Source organism: Callospermophilus lateralis, chromosome 13, assembly GCF_048772815.1.
Source record: "Callospermophilus lateralis isolate mCalLat2 chromosome 13, mCalLat2.hap1, whole genome shotgun sequence".
NCBI classification, from domain to species: domain Eukaryota; kingdom Metazoa; phylum Chordata; class Mammalia; order Rodentia; family Sciuridae; genus Callospermophilus; species Callospermophilus lateralis.
The window spans coordinates 11,232,106-11,254,751 of NC_135317.1; the positions used below are offsets into that span (position 1 = coordinate 11,232,106).

The 22,646-nt window shown below is 51.2% G+C and overlaps 1 protein-coding gene across 2 annotated transcripts; it reads left to right on the forward strand.

The window, feature by feature from the left end:
- Window positions 1-3: 3 nt before the first annotated feature.
- Urb2 (URB2 ribosome biogenesis homolog) lies at window positions 4-22,235 on the forward strand. Of its 2 annotated transcripts, XM_076873159.1 has the most exons (10): window positions 4-23; window positions 1,506-1,644; window positions 3,037-3,213; window positions 5,000-8,309; window positions 11,507-11,667; window positions 13,162-13,272; window positions 14,511-14,753; window positions 16,852-16,939; window positions 19,418-19,557; window positions 21,667-22,235. In XM_076873159.1, exons 2-10 carry the CDS (start codon window positions 1,519-1,521, stop codon window positions 21,862-21,864), a joined length of 4,554 nt encoding a protein of 1,517 aa, XP_076729274.1. In that variant the 5' UTR covers window positions 4-23; window positions 1,506-1,518; the 3' UTR covers window positions 21,865-22,235. The 2 variants fall into 2 exon arrangements, with proteins under 2 accessions (XP_076729274.1, XP_076729275.1); XM_076873160.1 differs by lacking the exons at window positions 16,852-16,939; window positions 19,418-19,557; window positions 21,667-22,235 and having other exon boundaries at window positions 11,507-11,671; window positions 14,511-14,658.
- The last annotated feature ends 411 nt before the right edge of the window (window positions 22,236-22,646 follow it).

Genomic DNA, 22,646 nt, shown 5'->3' on the forward strand with positions numbered 1-22,646 from the left:
GCGCGGAGCGGCGGAGCGGCCAGGTGAGTGCCTCGTGGCCGGCGTGCTCGGCCAGGGCTGTCCCTGCGGGTGGGGGCTGCAGGGCTGAGAGAGCCCCGCCCGCGGTGGGACCCCCAAAGGATGGACCTCTCCGGGACGAGGCCCCCGCGGGATGAGCCTCCGCCCGCGGGGCTACCCCGGCCTGTGATAACAGCCCAAGAGATGAACCTCCCCAGGAATGAGCACCCCAAGCAACGAACCGCCCCAGGAATAAGCTACCCCCCATAATGCCTCCAAGGGATGAGTTATCCACCCAGGAGCCCTCCAGGAATTGAGCCCCCGCCCACGGGGCGATCCCTGCCTGTGATGACACTCCCAAGGGATGGACCCTCCCAGGAATGGCCTCCCCGCAAGGGATGACAACCCCCCAATACCTCCCCAAGGAATGAACCACCCCCAAGAAATGAATCTCCTTCCTGGAATGAGACCCCCACCCCCATCCCCGGGATCCCCACAGCCCAGCGATAAGCCTTGCCTCCAACCAAGGGATGAGTGCCGGCGCCCCACCCCACCCCCGCGTTGAATCTCCCCCAAGGGGTGAGCCCCCTTCCCCCATTTTAGTCTTCTTCGCTCAGGGCTGGGCCCCACCAGAGGGAGAACCCACCAGAACTGAGCCTCACCTGCTCTCCTCTCTGGTGGCTCTGGGCCAGCTTGGGGGCTTGGAGGTGGCCACGCCCCCGGGAGGGATGCCCCTGCCAGGTGACTGCATTGCAGCAGCCCTCAAGGTAGAGGTTCCTTTGGTTTGACCGAAAGATAAAAATCACTGTGATGTTTTTTCAGTTCTTGAGTTAGTCTGTTTTGTTTTTATTTATGATAACTATTTGTATGTAGTGTATCAAAAAGTTTTTTCTCTTGAGCTAAATTGCTCATTTTTTATGATGAAAATAACATTTTACTTATGACTTAAATCCAAAGCTGCTTGCCTCAGTTTTATATAACTGTGGGTGTATCTGTTGTAGTCTTCTCTGCAGATATGTATGTTGGGGTGTGTGGGGTGTGTAAATTTCTTTGTGAGTACTGACTTTACAGTGGGGAGTTACTGTTGCAGCAGAGATAACAGTGTTTCTCTTGGGATGAGTTAATGCCCTCTCTTTTCCTTGGAGAAACATCTTTTTCTAATACTATATTGCATATTTATTTCTTTGCACTGCTTAACATAATTTATCTTAACAGGTGATACATAGTACACTTTAGAGGTTATGTGAAGAGTTGATGATTCTTTCCATTCCAGTGGTTTGGTTTTGCCTTGTTTGCACACTTACCTCTGGGCGTGTGTTCACAGCAGAAATATTTGTAACATGTCTTCTGCACAATTTTATTTGAATTTCCCCTAGGAAATTTGTCATTGATGTGTTTTAATTTGTTAAAATGTTTAATAGTACACAATAAGACCCCTGCTGTTTCTTTTCTGATGCCTGTTAAGTTTGATCTTGTTGTAATACAACTTTCTGTTGTTTTGATTATAGATAACTTGTGGCAATGGCTGCTGTATATTCTGGCATTTCCCTTAAGCTTAAGAGCAAGACGACTTCCTGGGAAGATAAACTAAAGCTTGCTCACTTTGCTTGGGTTTCCCACCAGTGCTTCCTTCCAAATAAAGAACAAGTAAGTTTAATGTGACACTTACATTTTTATGATATAAAATGATCACTATACAAATTGCATATTGGTATTTATTTAAAAGAAAAAAAGATTAGAAAAGTTGGGAAGGAAACTTTGCTGGAGATTGATTAAAGGTAACGTCAGTGAAAAAAGGAGTCAGATCTTCCTGACTTCTTTCAGGTTGAAGGTTGGGAAGTGGAAAAGTGTTAGTATTAATCTGTATAGAGAAGGGGTGGAGATATAGATTAGTGGCAGATCATTTGCCTAGCATTGGGTCTAATCCCCAGTATTGTGGGGTGCGTGGAGAAAGCCATGCTGGAAATAGGCTGGTCCCATGGACATTGCTCTTTGCTCAAGCTTATTTGGCTAAAAATGGGATAACAGTAGGATGGCAGACTAAAGACTCATGAGATTGGACTGACACACATCCTGATACTGGTATTAAAGGAGGCAGCATAAGACATTGGAGATGGATCATGTTGTGGAAGTGCTCAGGGGAAATCTGCTCACCTGGTTGCACATGGAGTCATCCTCGCAGTTTGGTGGTTGCCTGGCTGGTGCTGCTCAGGGTCGGATATGGGGAGCCTGACAGGCTGTGTGATCGGAATCTTCACCATCCTTACCTTGAGAGTTTTCCCCTTCTGCTTGACCCCTCTTCCTACTATTCCTGGCAGCTCTGGGATTTCTGGCACTCCAACCAGAGGCCTCACCACTTCTTGCAGCTCTCACATGGACAGTCATGGAGGGCACATGTGTGCATCCCCTCTTGTCCAGCCCTGTGCGTCAGTCCACACTGACTGTCTCCTGGCTGCGCTGAAGGTGGACTGGGGAAGCACCCAGGGTTCTGACTCTTTTTGCCTTTGCTTTCTGTGTGTGATTCACTTGTGGCCACCTTCCGAGCAGTCGAGCTTCTACCTCTTAAAACTCAGCACAGTGTGGGAAAGAGGATAAGATGTTAGCATTTCTTCTGGAATTTTTAATTGGTCCCAGATGAAGACAAAGTTGGCTGTTTTTCCCTTTCTTTTCCTTTTTGGGGTATTGAACCCAAGTGCACTTTATCATTGAGCTACATCCTCAAATCCTTTTGTTGTTGTTGTTGTTTTTGTTTTTGGTACTGTTTTGAGACTATCTTCAAATTTGGGATCTTCTTGCCTTAGCACCCTAGTTGATGAGATGACAGGCATGAGCCACCAGGCCTGACCCTTCTTATTCTTCTAAAAGCAAATGTGTTAAGATGCCCTGGCGTTGACATGATGTAATTTTACCACAAGTGAATTTTCCAGGAGAGTGTTCTCCTTGCAATTGGATTTGGTTGCATGTTCCTAGAGTGTTCAACATCTTTCTCTCTTGTAGAAGAAATTCATTTACTTAAGAGTATGTTTCCTTCAAATTCAGGTTTTACTTGATTGGGCAAGACAGTCGTTGGTTGCATTTTATAAGAAAAAACTTGAACTGACGGAAGATGTTGTTGAAAGGCTTTGGGCCTATATAGATAACATTCTACATAGCAGAAAATTGCAGAATCTTTTCAAGAATGGAAAGACAATCAATCTTCAGATCTCCCTCGTCAAGGTAACTTGTGAACATTCAGGAAATTTCAGGTGACTTATTGATTTATTTCAAGTGGTCTGGACTGTGCTAATAAGCTTTTTATAATATGTAATGTTAAAGAAGAGCTTAGACTGGCACAATTGTGCACACCTGTAATCCTAGAGGTTTGGGAGGTTGAGGCAGGAGGATCATGAATTCAAAGCCGGCCTTAGCAACTCAGCGAGATCCTATCTTTAAATAAAAATATTAAAAAGGACTGGGGATGTGGCTCAGTGGTTAAGTGCCCCTGGGTTCAGTCAATAAATAAGAGCTTAGAACTATTTCAGAACAGATTTTGATTACCTTTTTAATTGGAAAAAGTAGCCAGCAAATTATGCTAGTCTTAATTTTTACCTTCAATACAGAGGATTAAACTCAGGGGCACTTTACCACTTAGCTACATTCCAGCCCTTTTAATCTCTTATTTTGAGACACAGCCTCACTAAATTGCCCAGGCTGGCCTGGAACTTGTGATCTTCCTGCCTCGGCTCCTGGCTAGCTAAGATTACAGGTGTTTGCTACAACCCCTGGCCCTCAAAGGTTTTTGACTGAAAGTAATTTTGAAAGCTGAAGTCAGAGATGTGAATTTCATTGTCAGCATAGTACTTTGAAATGCCATGAGAATAGCTGATTACACAAGGACTACTACTAAGGAGTATTTTGTATGGGACAGGCTCAAAGAGGTTACATAACTTGCCTCCCATCACGTGGGTGGTATGAGGTAGAGTTGGAATTTGAACCAGCTGGAGCTGATCACAAAGCCTGCCGTCAGATCAAAGCCTCACCCTCATGGGTGCATGGGCAGAGGGGAAGTAAGTGGAGGAGAATGCCATGAGCTGCAGGTGGTTCTTGGGATGAGGCCCTCCACTGTGTGCTTTGAAGTAACAGACAGTGGGTCATTCTGAACCATCCTTTGGAGCATGGAAGGAATATTTAGAACATCTCAATGTTCAAGAAACCACACTTACTACACTTAAATTTTTAAAGTGGGAGATATTTTTACTGATGAGCCCATGGGGGTACATTGACTTCTAAGGACTCAGCATGTCTGCTGCAGCTTTCCAGAGCAGCCCTGAAGTTCGGAGTCAGCCTTGCTATGTGGAAGTCACGGTGCTTCTCGTAGGTAGCGTAGCATCCTGGACAGGTTGGATTCTTACCTCCCATAAGGAGCGAGTCACTCTGCCTATCAGTGAATTTAGGAATCTGCTTGGCTCTCATTTCTTTTGTCTTTGAATTTTGGAATTTTGAGAGCAGCAGATAGTGGGTCTGCTGTATAGTGATAAGCAGTGACTGGCAATTTGCTTTCCTTTATAGAGTATCTTTTTTTTTTTTTTTTTTTTTTTAAAGAAGGAAACATATAATTGACTATAAAAACATGTCAGATCACACGGTCATGATCCAAGTGCCACTGTCTACCTACCTGGTATTATCAGAGCTGAGTTAACAGATTCAGGGGCTGAGAAGAAGTGACTGCTGACATTTAAACCTTTTAAAGCCTAGCTTTTAAAAAATGGCGAGCAAACCTACAAAGGCACTAATCCTGTTTGGAGTTGATACTGGCAAAAGGTGGGTGTGTGAATGAATCAAAGCAGGCGCTTGGCTGCTTTTCAGTGCTCTAAGCAAATGTCAAGTTCACGTAGATATGATAGGCTGGACATCTCTTTCTTACCACATGTGGGAGAAGAACGAGCTGATTGGTTCTGTGGTACTATTTTGTGTAATTACGAATTTAGGGAAGTAATGAGCTTTCTTTCTCTCTTAATCTCAGATCATCAATGAGAGAATAGCTGAGTTCTCTCTTTCAGGATCCCAAAGAAACATCTCTGCTGTCCTGAGCAGCTGCCGGGGCATCCTCTCGACGCCTGCCCTGGCTGTCATCTACACGGCCAAACAAGAACTGCTGGTGGCCTTGCTGAGCCAGTTGTGCTGGTCAGCCTGTAGGCAGCCAGAGGGAGCTGTGGCAGTCCCACTACTTGAGGTCATTCACCTGGCCCTGGGCCACTACCTCTTGATTCAGCAGCAGCAGGCGAACCCAAGACGTGTCTTTGGGGAAGTGACCGGGCACCTGCTCCAGCCCTGCCTGATCCTGAGGCACCTTCTCTCTGGGGGCACCTGGACACAGGCTGGCCAGGGCCAGGTGCCCCAGGTGCTCAGCCGGGAAGTCAGGAGTAAGCTTGAGGCTGTGCTTCGAGGGGGAGTTTTTCAGCCTGATATGCTCTCTTCCTACACAGAGGAGCTCCTGGGCCAGCAGCAAAGAGACACAAAGATCGGGACCCCAAAGAGTCTTCTCACTCCCCTGGACACAGTGGTGACCGGACTGCTGGATGCTGGCCACTGTGAACTGCACCTTCATGCCACCGTTGTGGCCACCTCGGTCGCTGTGTTGTACAAGCTCTTTCTGGATTCTTACCTCAAGGAAGGAAACCAGTTTCTCTGCTTCCAGGCTCTCCCCAGGCTGTTTGGCTGCCTGCGAATTTCACACCTTCAAGAGGAGCCAGGGAAAGCCATGTCCATACCAGATTGGACCACAGAGCTTCTGGTAGTGGAGCAGCTGCTAAGCTCCGTGGCTAGCAGCAGCATCTACAATGTGGCTACTGACAGGATCCGACACGGGGAGGCGCAGTTCCACTTCTACCGTGGGGTGGCTGAGCTGTTGATAAACCACCCACAAGCACCTGTGCCAGCCTGGTTCCGCTGCCTCAAGATTTTGATATCTCTCAATCATTTGATTTTGGAGCCAGATCTAGATGACCTGTTGTCTTCAGCTTGGATTGATGCGGAAGTAACAGAGTTTCGAACCAAAAAAGCCCAGGAGGTGCTTATTCACACCCTCTTCCAGACATATGCCAAACTCCGACAGGTGCCACGGTTGTTTGAGGAACTTTTGGGAGTGATCTGCCGTCCAGCTGCAGAGGCACTGAGGCAGCCTGTGCTGGCTGCGGGCCCCTCTGCTGCACTCTGTGCATGCCTCCTGGAACTGCCACCAAGTCAGGTCCTGGACATGTGGTCCCTTGTGCTGGACAAGTTCCAGTCTTTAATCCTGCCCTGTTTGCAAAGTGATGTTGACATGGCCCTGAAGTCCTTGTCCCTCAGCTCACTGCTACACTGCGTCATGTTCAACATGCCCACCCTGGACAGTAGCACACCCCTGCCTGTCATCCGGCGGGCACAGTGTATGATGGAGAGGGTGCTGGGAGAGCTCGTGAAGCCCCTTCTGGCCTTTCTCCTGGACACCCCAGGCCCAGAGTCTGAGCTGTGGCTACAGAAGGTGAGTGACTCTGCACTCCTGCTGTCTTATACCTGGGCCCAGGTGGATGCCATGCTCAGTTTGAACTGTGGCCAGTATTGCTCTGTGGCTGGGACCCAGCTGGAGATCTCCAACTGCCCTTCGTTACTCCCAGGTGTGGAAACACGGCTTTGGAAGAAGGTCGAGAAGTTTACAGCCCAGTCCAAATCTCTTGGTAGATATTGCTTGGAACAGCTCTACCTGCAGAAAATGAGAAGGACACTAATGCAGACTAGCTCCCGGTCCGAGCAAGTCCTCCAGACTTTGAGGTGTGATGCTGCCTACATTCTTGGTTCTGGCAGGGGCAGCTTGAGTTTAAGGATGACAGCTTCCTGGGACGGGCAGGTAGGAACAGTGAGTGCATCTACATATCCTGCAGCACACTGGCACTTGTTAGTGTCAAACCTCCCAATATTAATATCCTACTTATGTCTGGATGATGTCAGATACCTGGCCAGGGTCCTGTTAAGAACTTTGCCAACCAGCCAAGCCCAGGGAGCCTCTGCAGATGAAGAGCCATCCATCACACTTGAGCGAGTGTCCACATCCCTCCTTCATAGCCCTCTCTTTCCAGAGGTGCAGTCCCTCCATTCTGCCTTCCTGAGGAGCGTAGCTACAAGGTGTTCCAGTATTCTGTGCTCTGGTTCCCAGAGTGGCCCGGGTTCTCTCAGCCAGCAGTTACCCTGGCTTTTGGAAAAGGACCACACAGTTATGGCTCACTGGGAATCCAGATTTGCAAAAGCTGGACCTGAAGGTGTAGAACCAAGAGGAGAAATTGCCCAGAACTTTCTGTCCCTGCTCAAGAGTGACTTTCCCATCCAGCTGGAGGATGAACAGTTAGGAGACCTCCTGGGGCTTCTGAACATTATTTCTGCTCTGCACCTGGACAGCCTCTTGCCACCCCATCATCTGCATTACTTTCTTTTGCTACTGACCATGGCTGTCAGCACACAGGGGCGTTCCTGTTCCTCCCTGGCCCTCCAGTTCCTGACGACCTGCTACCAGCTTCTTGGTTGCCTGCAGAGGGGAAGGAATGCCCGCTGTGTGTTCAGGGTCATGTACGTCAGTGATATTTTTGAGATTGTGCTAACCTCGTTGTTGCCAACCAGTGGTGGATTCTGCCTTGAAGTGGATGACCCCTCTTGGCTGCAGTTCCTCCAGGTGGTGGGGTCATTCTTGGAGCAGCTAATGCAGATGCTCATCCAGAGCAGACTGAGCTTGGTGCTCAATTTTGGGAAAATCACCACATTCCTCTCAAGGTGTAAATTGCATACTGAGGCAGCTTTCAGTGAGCAGTTGGGAAACCAGAGCCCTCTGAGCAGCCAGCTGCTTCTGGTGTGTCTAACCAAGTTGTGCCAAGTCCTGGGGCCTCTTGTCAAGGACCGGAGGCAGCTGCAGGAGGCACCAGCATCACTGCCCGAGTTGCTGCAGCAGGCTATGCTGCAGATGGCCACTGGTCTGCAGCCATGCTTGGTGCCAGGGACCAGGGGCCACTGCCTGCCCTTAGCCCTCCTCTCGGCTGTTGCCACGCTTTTGGAAGTGGACCTAAGCCAGCACCCAGATTGGGTTGGGATTGCACAAGGGATGGACAGAGTAGTGCCCACCAACGCTGCCCTCTACCGGAGTGTTTACTCCCGACTGCTGTTGGAGTTGCCAGCCCTGGCAAGGGACACTCTGTCTTTCCAGGCAGCTTTGCAGTTTCTAACTCTGTTCTTTTCGGCCCCTGTGCTCCATCCCCCAGAAGGACCTGTTTTTGTCTCTATACTTCATGCCGTGAGGACAGTTCTTGCAGGTAAGATGTCTTCTCCTGAGCAGGGGCTTGGGCAGCTGGAGCCCTGTCACCAGCATGCCTCTCCTTTTGGTCAAGGAGTGATACCTGCTGTCTTTGCAAGGTGCCCCACAGGGACAGTGGGAAGGGTGCCCTCCCAGTGCTGGCCCCAGGGTTTCCTTTTCTGTTTACACCGCAGGCAGGCATGAACAGTGGGTCTGTGGCTCTCCCACAGCACAGCACGGCCTGCAGGTGTGCCCCTTAGTGCCTTGTTCCTCACTGACTCTGGAGAAGGTCCTGTGTGTGTGTGTGTGTGGGGGGGGGGGTTTCCTTAGTACTGGGACTGAACCCAGGGCCTCACATCCACTGGGCAGATGCTTCACCGCTGCTCTGCTCTGCTGGCCCTTGTGTGTGTTTTGAAATCTAGCCCCCCTTTCTCTTTTGGCCTTTATCTGGCTATGGATGCCTGGCATTAGTTAATTTCACCCTCCCTAGACTCTCAGGGCTATACCTTGATTTTGTTTTTTGATTTTGTGTGTGTGTGGTGCTTGGGATTTAACTCAAGACCTTGTGTAGGTGAGGCAAGCACTCTACTAACTGAGCTATATCCCCAGCCCTTGATTTTTAATAGATGTAAAATCTGCCAACTCAAAAAATTGCAAATGGCTCAGTTTGTAGGGGCCTCCTATGGCTCCTTAATGACAGTGCCACCTTCCCAGCCCCACTCCTCATGCTGCCTGTGGCTCATTGCAGGATGTTAGTGGAGGTTGCCCTATGGACCAGCTAGCCAGGACCTCAAACAGCTCAGCGAGAAAGAGCTGGTGTCTCCCTCCATCTCAGGGCTGAGGTTAATGGGTCACTGAAACCCTACAATGATAACTACGGAGGCGCTTTAGAACTAGTGGGCAAGCATCAGTGTTAAGCCAGAATCCCACAACATAAAAGTGCTAAATGTGCTATCATTACAACTACAGAAAGTGTACATGTATGTATACAAGGGTTGGAAGCACATGCAGAACTTAGAACAGCCATGTGTTCAAGTGTTGTGGCAATGCCATGCTCTCTTCGTATACCATTTTCACACTGATGTAGTAATGGATAAACACTTTTCTTCTATGACTTAGTTTACTATAAGCAAGGATAGATTAGTGGTTTTGAGCGCCTCTTTCAAGCCTATGTAAAAACAAGTAGATAATGCAATAAGAAATCATGAAAATCTATTACAGTCACTAGTATATAAAAATAATATGGACCTTTAATTCTCTCCAAAGGCTAAGAAAGGTTAGTGGGTCCAGAGTCTGTCCTGTTTTAAGACAGCTCACCATGGTTGGCATAGGGCTTTGCTAAAGGACTGGGCTAGGACAGTCTTGTCTTTATAGTACTGGGGACTCAACCCAGGATGCTCTACCATTGAGCTACACCTACAGAACCTTTTTGTTTTGTTTTGAGACAGAGCCTTGCTAAGTTGCTGAGGCTGGCCTTGAGCCTGTGATCCTCCTGTCTCAGCCTCCTGAGTGTCTAAAATTGCAGTCATGGCCACCACACCCACCTAAGACAAGTCTTTTGAGGTGAAGCTGAGGATTTGGGCCCAGCCTGACCCTCAGTATGTGCTGAGCTCCCTTTTCCACAGAGAAGCTGTGAGGGTCAGTGGGGCCTTGGAAGTAAAGCCACCTGGTCTGCCTGGGTCTGTGCCAAATCTGAAGTTGGTCTGAACAAGGCTGCCATTGTCAGTGCCCTTCTTCTCCAGCTGGACTGTGGGTCAGCTGAAGGAGCTCAGCATGATGTTGTATCTTCCTGTCAGCTAGTCTTTCAAGGAGTGGTGTTCCCCTTCCTACAGGGGTTAACACTAAGCCTTTCACTCAGACCAGCAGTAGCCTCCTATGTGGGCTTCCCAGGCAACAGCAGCTGGGGTCTGGAGCTCTGGCCTCTTTGCCCTTTTGTTAACAGAATGTCTTATCCCCCATCCCCTGCAAGCCGTGGCAAGTTGAGGCAGTCTTTAAGCTCTGACTCTTGTGTCCTTGTGCAGGTAGTGCCTCTGACCTCAGGACAGAGCCTCAGCTATGGTGAGACCAGTGTGCTGCCTGTCCCTATTCCAGCCCTCACACCTGAGCCATGTGACTGTCCAAGGAAGTGCCAGAGTAGAGAGCCATCCGGAGAGATGCCATGCAAGGAGTGGCTCAAGGCACTAGCAAGGAACAGGGAATGTAAAGGTGGTCTCAGAGAACTGAAGAGTGGCCACACAGGTTACCTTGTGGAGATCCCTGTCTCCTTAGTGGCTCAGGTGTGGCTTTTGGCTTGGACACATGAGCCTTTATGAAGAATCCTTCCTGGCAGTGAACGACTTCCTCCCTGGGGTCACAGAAGCCAGCTTTACCGTTGGTCCTTCTGGGTGTAGAACTGTCTCCTGCTCTGAAGCAGTGAGCCGCTGGCTTTGGTCTGAGAAGTGACAGCGTCTTCGTGGATCCCAGGAGAGAGGCCATGAGATTCTAGACACCCAGCCAGGACTTGGGGACACCACGCAGCCAAGCCTAGCTGTGTGAAGGGTGGTGGGCGGGTGGAGGGGAGCATGCACGAGAGGGCTCACCATGGCATCCTCCTCTTTGCCAGCTGCAGGAGTATGCTGTAGTGCCTACTTCACTAATGAGGGGATTAAGGCTGAGTGGCCAGGAGTTAGGGTCTCACAGCTTGTAGGAGACTCAGACCTACCTCTGTCTCATAGAATTTCTGGTCCCTTGCCCCCAGCTCTGAGAGTAGTGGGCACACACTGGCCAGTGGAAGGCATTCTGGCAAGATGGGGTGGTCAGTCAGCTGGAGGATCAAGCTGGGGCCAGAGAAGGAAGGCTGGAGGACTCAGGTGGCATTCTTGGGGGTTAAGTTTCTCTTGCTCTTTCCAGTACTCCTGTCTAGTGAAAAGTACATTCCCACTCCTGCCCCTAACTGAATTTATATGACTCACCAAGGAAATAGGCACCAGTTGCCAGGCTGCCAAGGGCAGAGTGCACTGTTGCTGAGCCTGCTGTTGGTGACTGGCATGTGTACTGTGTGTGCACACTTCGCCTGGTGTAGCTCTATGTCAGTTGCACCGCCAGGGTTGTGTTCACCAGCACTTGAGTGTCCCAGGCCCCTCGAGCTGGGATTGCTAGTCTGCGTGGCTGCTCACAGCCTCCCACAGCCACTCTGGCTTTTGTCCCTTCTTTACACCTTGGATTCTTTTCCTACAGATCCTGCCATCCCTGCTCTGGCTGCCCAGGACATTGAGCCTCACTTGGGAGCCCTATTCACCCAGATGTTGGAGGCTGGGACGATGGAGGACTTTGGGCTGGTGGTCCAGTCTGTTCTCCAGGGACTGGACATCCGTCATATGTGGATGGCAGACCTGCAGGCAGGTACCCTCCCTCTGCCTGCATGGCAGGCTCACATATTGTCGGCCAGTGGGCTTGTTTAGGATTCCATTCATCCTTAAAGTAAGCAAGCACATCCCCGCTGAGAACAGAAGCTCAGCCATGGGAGGAACCCTTGATTTCAAAGGGGACTGTCCTAGGTTACAAACTGCCTTCTTACCCTACAGAAGCTAGGTGTGACACACACGCATACTGACTCACGGAATGCTTAAATTCCACCTGTTCGCTACACTTCCGTGAAGACAGCCTGACATGAGCACAGTCCACAGGCCAGCACTGCAGAAGCATGTAGTCCCACAGCCCAGTGCAGGTCCTAAGAAAGCCCTTGTGGCACGGCCTACTGGGAATGACTCACACACAGCACTGGGGTATTGGAATCAGCTCCTCTGGGTGGTCCCAGGCATTGACTGCAGAGAAACTTTGTCACATGGAGCTGACAGTTGGTGACCAGGACTATAGCCATGGCCTCTGGTCCAGCTGCCTTCACTCCTGGTCCTAGTTGATGCCTTGTGATCAGTTTTGATTGGGTGGGAGGGGAGCTAGGGAGGGTAATTTGGGAATTCTGGGGAAGAATGGGGGGGGTCCAGGGATAGCACAGTTTCTTGGTGGGCACAAGGGCTCTACCTAGCCACTCCCCTGCCTGCGCACTGACCCATCTCTGGAACTTGGACTGTGTTTCTGGAGCACACTTCGGCCTCTGGACTTTGGGGCTTCCTCTAGCAAATCGAGGCAATTTAGCTCCAGGTTTCTATGTGGATCAGCCAGTCAGAGGTCTTCAGGAGGAGGGAGGCTTGAACTGAGGGTTGAAGAATGGCAGGATTTGGGGGATAGGAGGAGAAGCACAGTGCAGGCAGTGTGCTGGTCTGCCAGAGCAGAGGGTGGGTGGGGGAGGAAGTGGCTAGGCATGAGGCCTTTAGGGGCAGGGGTGTGGGAGTACATGGGTTTGCGAGTGCACAGCCAGAGAGAGGTGAGTGGGGCTAGTGGCCAAGAGCAGCAGCAGGATGTGGACCAGGGGTGTGGGGCTGCACAGTATTAGGGAAGAAGAGGCTGTCATGAGGCCAAAACCCAAGGTGTGATGTGCTTGGTGGGCAGTAGGTGCCTGTTCACCCATGCTGTGGCTTGAGGCCAGCACCTGGGCCATGGCACTTCACCCAGTGTCTTCTTCCAGCCCCTCCTATCTGAAAACTGGTACTCCTGCTCTGAGGGACAGCCAGCGTCCTCCACAGAGTCTTGGTGAATGACTGAGTTCATTGTCCTGGCCCCTTTGTGAGCCTGGCTGAGAGGCTCCTGAAAGGCCCCACTTTGCCAGAGCTGTGCTCGCCTCCCTGCCTCTAGATCCTGGTGAGAACTCACCCTTAGGCCTTGTCACTGCCCTCGGCATGGCTCTCAGGGCTCTTGGGTCAAGGTATCAGCGGCAATGAAGGTTCCTCCCCCAGGTTGGGAGCTGTCCACGCTGAGTGCCCCCCTTGTTTCAGGCTGTTTTGTCTGCTGTTGGATTGCTCAAGCTGCTACTAAGCTGCCCACTCAGTGGAGAGAAAGCGAGCCTGTTGTGGCGTGCATGTCCCCAGATAGTCTCGGCTCTGACGGTGAGTGGCCTCTGGGGATGTGCTTTCCTGCTCTTCCCCTCTTCCCTGAAGACAGCCAGCATGGGGCTCTGGCTTGGGGTAGTGTTTTTGGGTGCTTCCTGCTGGTGGCTGTGAGCTGCAGCCCAGTTTGTGTTTCCCGTCTGCAGTCCTGGCATGGGGATGGGGAAGGAGGCATGAGAAGCACTGGGTGACGTGACTCAGGGAGGAGGGGCTGGGGCTTGCTTCATCCCCACAGATGTGCTCAATGCAGAATGTGTGTGCATTGGAGGGGGTGTAAGCCTGCGGCACTGTGAGGGAGATGCCCCTGGAGTGGCTGCTAGTGTCAGGGACAGGAGGGTCCTGTGTTGTCTTCCCCGGGACCTATGTCCAGCGGTCACTTGACTTTGTTTCACTTGAACAAAACCCTAGTTCAGTTTGGTCCAGGCTTGGCACTTCCACCCTGGGATGAGCCTGACCAGAACCTCCTGGCTATGGTGCCCAGGGCAGTGTCTGTTTCACCATTGTCCCCAGTGCTGCTTGGCCCTGCTATCTAAGGGATGTGCTCTGGGTCTAAGTACACCCTGAGAGAGGATATGGAGAGTGGCCCTCACCCACCATGTGTTTCCCGAGTCTGCACCATGGTTGAAGCAGGTGGTTCCCGCATGTGTGCTGCTCATCCCTAGTGGAAGGCCTGTGGGGGGTCGGGTGCTGATGGCGTGTGGTCATCTGCATGCCGCGCAGGTTGGAACCACTTCACTTTTTTCATGTGTGGCAAGCCCTCTGCATGGCCAGCACAGCAGGGGCCCTTAGTGTCAGAGACAAGGCGCAGGGTGTCCCTGGTGAACTTGGGGAGGGTTCAAGCTGTCCCTTTTCTCCAGTCTGTTCTCTTTATTTTCTGGAACAATGATTAGACATCTTTGATGGGATTTATAAGAAGTTTAAAAAGTCATGTTTGGTCCCAGACGTGGAACTGATGGCCTGTTTTGGGAAAATGCTATCATGTGTGTCTGATGTCTAGTTTTCTTGTGGGAACCTGGATTTGTCAACTCCTTTGTGAAAACAGCTTCTCTGTGCAGTAGATGAGTCCAGCAAGAAGTGTCTGCATTCACAGCAGGTGCCTTGGGTGTGACTGGCCTCCTTGACCCTTCACCAGTTCATTTAGAGCATGGACGGTTTCCTCTGCCTGCTAGTGCTCAGCATTCGTGTTGTTTCTTGGAGAATCAGTTTTGCTCTCTTCCTTTACCTCTCTCAACCTGTAGCTGCAAAGCCGAGAGGCTTGTCAGGAGCGGCCCGTGGTCCTCACAGTGGTTGAACCTGTTCTAGATGTCCTGGCTCTCCTGCTGCGGCAGGGCGAGGAGGCCATTAGCAACCCCCACCACGTCAACCTGGCCTTCAGTATCCTGCTGACAGTCCCTCTGGATCACCTGAGGCCACCAGAGTATGGCAGAGTCTTCTTGGGGCTACACAATGTGCTCTTCTCCATCCTGCAGTGTCATCCAAAGGTGAGGGGGCAAGGGTGCCAGCAGTCTCCACAGCATGGGCAGGGGACTCCAGCCTTCAGCAGGGCACACAGCCTGACCTGCAGGGTGCTCTGCTAAGCAAACTGGCTCCAGGAAGTTCCAGGCTTTAGACGAGCACTGGGCTCTGTGCGTTCTTTGCTGAGTCTAGCACATCAAATGGTGCTCGTTACTGATATTCAAGGGCTCATGTTTGAATAGACCCCTGCTATGCTGAAGTCTCTTAGGCTCAAGTTTGAGTGGGTGGAGTACTGAGGTCCCTGGCTCTGGTTTCAGAGTAGACTGACTGCTTTTGGTGCTTCACAACGCAGCAGAGCGCACTCACTGCCTACCTGCTGCCTCCCCAATTCCTGGCCTGCAAGGGAGGCAGTCACCCCTCTGGTGGTGAAGCAGTGGAGGTCAGCACTGGGATGTCCTGGGCCAGGGCTCTAAGGCTCACTGCATGCAGTGGGGACTCCCGAACATGAAGTACTTGCATCTTCACAAGCATCCAGGTATTCTCCAGGGTTCGGCAGTTCTGGGGAGACCTGCCAGCAGCACGGTTTTTCAGACAGATCATCTCTGGCAAGCTAAGCACTTACCAAGTTGGGCTTACTCCAGAGCCTTCCCCAGCCAGCCATCATCCGTGGCCCTGCCTCTCCTGTCAGGTCTTGTCAGTTGCACCTGCAGTGCCAGTCAGTCACAATCCAAGGCTGTGGAGTTTTGCAAGAGATGGAGGATTTCCTGAAGTGGTGACATGCGAAGAGGCTGTGTGGATCTATGAAACTACGATCACATGAGCATTCAGCAGACCTAGACAGGAACATGGGAGCGTTTTGTGATCCGAACATTAGGCAATGGGAGGACACACAGGTGACCACAGTGTGAGTCCACACTGGCACAGATGCCCACTATTCTCAGGGACACCTGAGGGTGCAGCGGAAGGCTGGCTGCCAGTGCCACGGTTGGCGGCCACGTGTCTTGTCTCAGTCCTTGTGAGAGCTCGTCATTGTCCTCGTTTGCTGAGGAGGAAGCTGAGACACACACACACAGAGGCCAGATGACTTGTTGCAGTCATGTGAGGAGGTGGTTTGGAGGGTCTGCTCCTGGATTTGTGGCTTTTCACCTTAAGATGACAGAGGGTCAGGAGAGGCTGGGGAGTGGCAGCTCTTGGGGATGCTGGCAGAGCCCGCCTTTCTGTGGCCGTGCAGTGACATGACCTGTGCAGTGCTGCTCAGAGTGTTGCTGGATACTCACAAAAGACACTAGTCAGTCCCACGCTTGAGTCACAGCAGGGCAATGCTGTCCAGTAAAGGGTTCAGTGGCTTCTGTATAGTCCAGCACAGTGACCACTGGCCTCCTAACAACATGGCCATGTGTGGTCTGCAGACTGGTCTGACTCAGAGATGCATACCTAGCTGTACTTAGCGTGTGCACTGGTTTAACCTGAGTATTACACTGCATGGTACTGCCTGGGGACGGCACATGTGTGCACATGTGGTGTGTGTGTGCACATCGTCCGGGGCTGCCTTGGCAGTGTGTGCGCCCATTGCCTGGGACTGCCTGGGAATGGTGTGGTCTGCTCCCCACGTGTGTGCACATCCCACGGGGCTGCTGGGGATGGCGCGTGGTCTGCTCCCAAAAGGGTTGAATGTGAGGAAGCATTTTGTCATTTTGGCACATGTTTAAAACAGTCCTAGTAGACTTTTTCATCCCTCTGGACAGAGGAGTTTTGCTCCCCATTCTACGTGGATTTGCTTGTGAGGCCCTTCCCTAGCACCAGTTCTATCTGAATGAGTCAGGTGTTGCTGTTTGTTTCCAGGAGTGTTAGAACCAGCTTAGGGGAAAGCACAGCTTCAGCAGACTGTAGGCCAAGCTTGTCCACCAGCTTCTAGAATTGTTCAGTGTGGAACCTCTACCACAGACTGGAAGCAAGGGAAGAGCCAAGTGCAGGGTGGGTGAGCAGTCACACCAGAGATGAGGCCAGAGGAGCCTCCTGGCAGCAGGGCACGCCGGTTGTGAGCACCCTGCAAGGCAAGGTGAAGAGAGAAGCAGGTGGACAGATGCTTGCACGCTCACTCTATTCTCTGATCTGCCATTGCAGGTGGTGCTGAAGGCCATCCCGTCTTTCCTGAACTCCTTCAACAGACTGGTGTTTTCAGTTATGCATGAAGGGCGGCAGAAAGACAAAGGTAATTCAGAATAGCAGCCTCAGAGGCAGTTCCAAGTATATTTATCATGTGGCCACAGATGTAACTAAGATAAATCTACTAAGCCGAGTTTAAGTCATCAAATAAACACTCAAGATATTAAAGAAAAAATAAAACTCATTTTATCCTATTCAAAACAAAGGACATGTTTGTCACCTCTAATTGAAACAATTCTTTTTCTGGAAAGAAAAGTATATAGATTTAGGAAATTTTTTTGACCACATAACTTATACAGGAGATATTTTTATGACTACATTTATAGTCATTTTTATGACTACAGCCAGCCAGTCACAGTGGCTTACAGGGGAGGCCAGCCTCAGCAACTTAGTGAGACCCTGTCTCAAAGTCAAAACGGATTAGGCTGTGGCTCATTGCTAAGGTGCCCCAACACCAAAAGAGACAGAGACAGATGGCACTGTGCTCCTGCCCTTGAGTGGGTGGTTTCTGGGAGGCAGAAGGAGCAGGGAGCAAGCTTCCCACTGACAACGCGGCTGAGGCAAGGCCCTGCACCTTCCCTCTCACCTGACCCGCAGGGTCGTGCCTCTCTCCCAGGGAAACTCACCCTGTCACAGGCAGTACCAGGGTCTGTGTCTGGGTCTTTTTCAGCTTTGAAGGTGTGAAAGCTCTTTGCTTTTCTGATTTGGGGAAGTTCTCATTATTGGGAAGGGTTGCACTGAAGTAGGACTTGCTGTTTTACATCACGATTTTGAAATTGAGACACGGTACTCAAGCATGGGGACCAGGTATTGCGGGATGCCCTGGTCAGATGGGAGGTTATGTTGGGGAGCCCAACCCAGCAGCCTGGGATGACAGGAGCAGGCTTCGACACCTCCCATAGGTGTCACAGGCTGCGGCAGTAAGCCAGGTCCTTGGCCTGCAATGGAGAGCAGAACACGGTGCTCAGCTGCTCTGCTGGAGACCACGCAGCGGCACAGTGAGCAGTTTAGCCTTCTGTGCTCAGGATGGAAGACTGCGTCTGCTGAAGAGCAGGGCTAGGGAACATTTCCTCTCACACCAGCCTGGGCCCACAGCTAATGGCTGCCTGCTGTCCTGTGCTGAGACCCGCAGATAGATCCCATCCGAGGCCTTAAGGGCACTGTTCTGATGGTGCTGTCTGCCTAGATGGGAGTTGGGCAGGCCTGGCCGAGGCCTGTGGTGTGGAGCACAGCCTGGCCTGCCCCCTTGAGTCCTTCGTCATTGTCTTGCCACGCGCCCACATTGTCTAGCCCAGTTACGTGCATCTGTTTGTTCTCTTTATCTGGTGCACTCTTAAGTGGCCATACATGAAGTCAGGGGCTGAAGTAGCCCCTGCCAGGTGCTCATTGGAAACAATAGGGTGAGCTTCTGAAAGGAGGAGGAGCGGTGGGCTGCCATGGGCTCTGGAGTGCCCCCTGGCGCTGCCATCTTGTAGCTTCACAGGAATCGCACTGAAAGACTACACCCCCTAGAGGTGGTCGTACACTCATTCAGGGTTTACAGAACATGTTGCCTGTCTGAGAATCAGCCTCACTGAGGTCCAGCATTTGTGTGACAGACCACCTCTGCTCAAAGTGCAGGGCCGCATGAGTCCCGACAGCCTGCAGCAGTGGGAAGCACAGCAGTCCCAGCGGGGGGCACCCCACCGCTGCTTCCTATGGGTGCCTTGGGCCCTGCCCTCTTGGCCCAGCCCCAGGCAGCTGTGGCTAATGTGCTCTGTGTCACTACATTTCCCTGCATTTTTTAAAAAATATTTTTTAGTTGTAGATAGACATACTTTTATTTATTTTTATGTGGTAAGGATGGAACCCAGGGCCTCACATGTGCTAGGCAAGTGCTCGCTCTACCACTGAGCCTCAGCCCCAGCCCCTCACCTGCGTTTTCTAGACTTACAGAACTGGGCTGCCACCAAGCTGAGCCAAGCAGGGAAGGCATAGGCTGTGTGAATTTTTGGAGTGAGTCGGGGCCTGGGGGCCATAGCACTACAGGAAAGTGGGTCCCAGAAGGCCGCAGGCTGCCTTGTGACAAGGTGAGGTCCATATTCACCTGTCCATCACACAGTTGTCCAACTCTCACCACGGCACAGATGCAATTTGGCATCTTATTTTTTTTGAATCATGTGATATTAGTGCACAGTTGTTTTTCTGTAAGACAACTTGCCATTTTTCCCGTTTTATCTACCTTGTAGACGCGCGTCTCCTGTTGAAACGCAGGAGTAGTTCTAGATGTCGTCCTGAAAGTCTTATTTTCCTGGTGGGACTCTTCAACATCCCACGTACTCCTGAGTGTTGTAGATGTTCTTTCTCCCCTGGGTGTCTAGGTAAATATTTGGACATATGTTTTTTCCTTTCTCTTTCCTTCAAAATAAGCCAATCAGAGAGCCTGGAAAATGTAGAGACTCAGGTGTCTGCTTGTGGTAGAGGACTGGAAGAGCTGGTCTGACTATGCTGTGTCTGGAGCTAACCCGTTTTCCCTTGTCTGTAGGATGTGCGGATGATCTGCCAGTGATCCTGGAGTGTGCACGCTTGGTGGAGCGGATGTATAGCCACATTGCCGTGCGGTCCGAGGAGTTCACCACGTCGTCCCCCTTCCTGGTGGCCCAGTACGTGACGGAGGCGCAAAAGGTAAAGTCCAGGTTGAGTGTCTTTCTAGGTTTTGTTTTTTTTTTATTTTATGGTACTGGGGATTGAACCCAGAGGCACTCAACCACTGAGCTACATCCCAAACCTATTTTATTTTGAGGCAAGTTCTTGCTGAGTTGCTCAGGGTCTCATTAAATTGCTGAGGCTGGCTTTGAATTTGGGATCCTCCTGCCTCAACCTCCTGAGCTTCTGGCATTGCAGGCACTGTGCCCTGCCCCAAGGTCTTCTTCCATAGCCCTTGAGTGGCTTCTTCCCTGAAAGGCGAGTGGGCCTGAGCCCACTGTCCTGTGCATGGCCAGGTGTGTGTGGCATCACTATGGGCTGGCCTGAGTGGAGCCTCACCTGGGAGGTGCCAGGGCTCCTCGGCTTGTTGTCACTCTAGCACAAACTCGGCACCTAGTTTGATCTATGCCCTGAGTGATCTGACAGGTGGCATGCCACTCAGAACTAAGAACGAGAACTGTTGTGGGACCAGGCTAGTGAGGAGGGACTGGTAGTCTGAGTCCTCTGCCGCGTGGCAGGGATCTTAACTCATGGGGCCGCTGTTGTGAGACTCAGCAGCCCCGGATGCTCAAAGCAGATAGCAAGGTGAAGAGGTAGGCAGAGTTGGTCAAATTAGTCCAACTTCCCAGCTCAGTGTTCTGGGTCATGAGTTTGTGGCCTGAGTCATCTCACATTGGGATGTCCTTGCTTATTTTTGGAAGCCTGTGGTATCCTCAGTACATTTGCCATAGGACTGAACTGGGCTGCACCAACCTGCTTGCTTAAGTGGCCCTAGGCAGGTCCAGAGGGCAGGCCACGTGGAGTGCTCTCGTGTGTCTGTCTGCTGTGTAGTGCATTCCTGTCTTACTGCTTCTGCCTCCCTGTGAAGGAGCCAGCCTCCCCTGCAGGCTGTGCATAGGAGCAAGCAGGGCATGGTGAGCGAATCAGGACACTGGGATGCTCACTGTGCATTGGGGACATGGGCCTCCTTCTCCAGGGTGTCTGGCTGAGTGGACTGCTTGGCACGCCTCCCTGTCCCTGCTTCAGGCAGGACTAAGACTGTTGGGTGATCTTATGACCTACCTGTGCTAGCCTTAGCTAGCAGCCCTGTCCACGTTCTGTGTGGGCAGGGGGCTGGGGACAGCCTGGCCACATGTTTGAGCAGCTGGGTCTTTGCCTGCTGGAGTGCAGACCACAGAGCGCCAGAGGCCCTGCATGGTCCTTGAGTGGCACATGCCCACACCCCTACTTTGGCAACTGCAACTGTGTAGCATTTGTGTGAATTGTGGTATTTCTAAGCACAGAGTCATTAATATGCAAACTTTGATGAAAGAAAAATCAGCATCGTATTCTTTTACTAAAGAATACAATGAGGCAGTAAGATCACTTTACTAAGGACGAGAGAGCAAGCAGTGATGGGAGCCCTGTGTCATGCGATTCTGACACTTGCCTTAGGAGAGGCCTCTGGTCTCCTGGCCTCGTTTTCAGGCCTAGTGTTCGCTTATAGATTGTGTTATATTAATCTTGAAATCCATTGGTTGCAGTGTATGTTGTAGCCTTCATCGTTTTTTAAATTCAGTAATGAGAAAAAGGCTCCCTATGCACTGGAAGCTTCTATCAAGAGCACTGTCAGTCTTTCCAGTCCAGTGCTTTTAGGTTTAAATAAGTTCTAGACAGCAGGTGCAGCTCGACAGACTGTACACCCTCTGCTTCCAGTGGGAGCACCTTCCTGATGGGCAGACCCAGGTGAGCACATGCCAGGCAGAACTCTCTGCAGCCCAGTTGTCTTGTCCCGCCTGTGGTCAGCAGCCACCATGGGAACAGGTGAGGACATTGCTGCAGCTTTCGTCTTCTCTGCCCCATCCCCTTTACCACCAGGGCTCTCTGTGGGTGACTTGGGGTGAGTGCTTTGAATTGCTCGTCTGTCCCGGGAACTGTGGCGCTGCTAGTGGTGTTCTGTATGTTGGCCAGCAGTCCTAGCACTGTACAGGTTGACTTTTTCTTGCCTTAAAAATCAGATATCCAAAGCCCCAAGGCTCTGTGGTGCCAGCCTGGTGCAGCCAGAGGTCTGTCCCAGGTGTCCTCATGGAGCTCTGCCTTGCTTCCCAGGTGACCTTGTACCCTGCTGTGAAGGACCTACTGCAGGAGGGCATCTACCTCATTCTGGACCTTTGCATTGAACCTGATGTCCAGTTCCTCCGAACCTCACTACAGCCAGGGGCCAGAGACGTCTTTAAAGAACTGCATAGTGACTACCTCCGGTACCACAAAGCCAAGAATGAAGGAGAGAAGAGGTACACTGCCTAGGCCTCGCAACACAGTGTCTACCTCAGGGACCACGAAGCCGAACATGCAGGAGATCAGATACACCACCTGGGTCACATGGCACAGCGCCCTCGGAGAGCCCAGGCAGCATGGCCTTGAAGCCTCAGCAGTGTGGAGGGTGAAGGCCCTGAATGTCCTGGTGCCATGTTGACCTGTGGAAACTCTGTATTTTTATATCATTTTTTAAAAAGTATATCTTCTGTGTGGTTCAGTCTGTCTTTTTGTCATCACTCCTTACCTTTGGTCTAAGATTGTATCCAGGGTCTTCACATGCTGAGCACATACTCACACCACGGACTACACCCTGGCCCAGTGTGTCTTTTTGTAAGTATGTGTTGCGTTAGAATTCTGAAAGCAGACCCTGGAATGAGATTGTTTCAGTAGAAGGGTTGCTGGTTCTCGTCCTGGCTCAGTGGGTTCTGCTCCCCCCACCCCCAGGTTAGCAGCTATAAGGAACTGGATTTTTGCTTCTGGTGCATGAGTTTGTAATTAAATCCTGTTTAAATACCTCTGCCTTTTAAATTCAAGCCAGAAATAATGGGGGAGAGATTCCTGAGATGCCATGCTTCTGCCTCCCCTCTGAGAACCTTCCTGATGTCCCTGGGAGACAGCACCCTGGCTCCAGGGAACTGTGTCTGCTGAGACAGCAGCAGGCACCTGGGAGGCTCCTGGCACCTGTCTGGAGGGTGGCTACTCCTAGCAAGGCACCAGGGCTCCTACGTGCTCTTTTTACTTTGCTCTATGTTCATTTTGGAATTAATTTT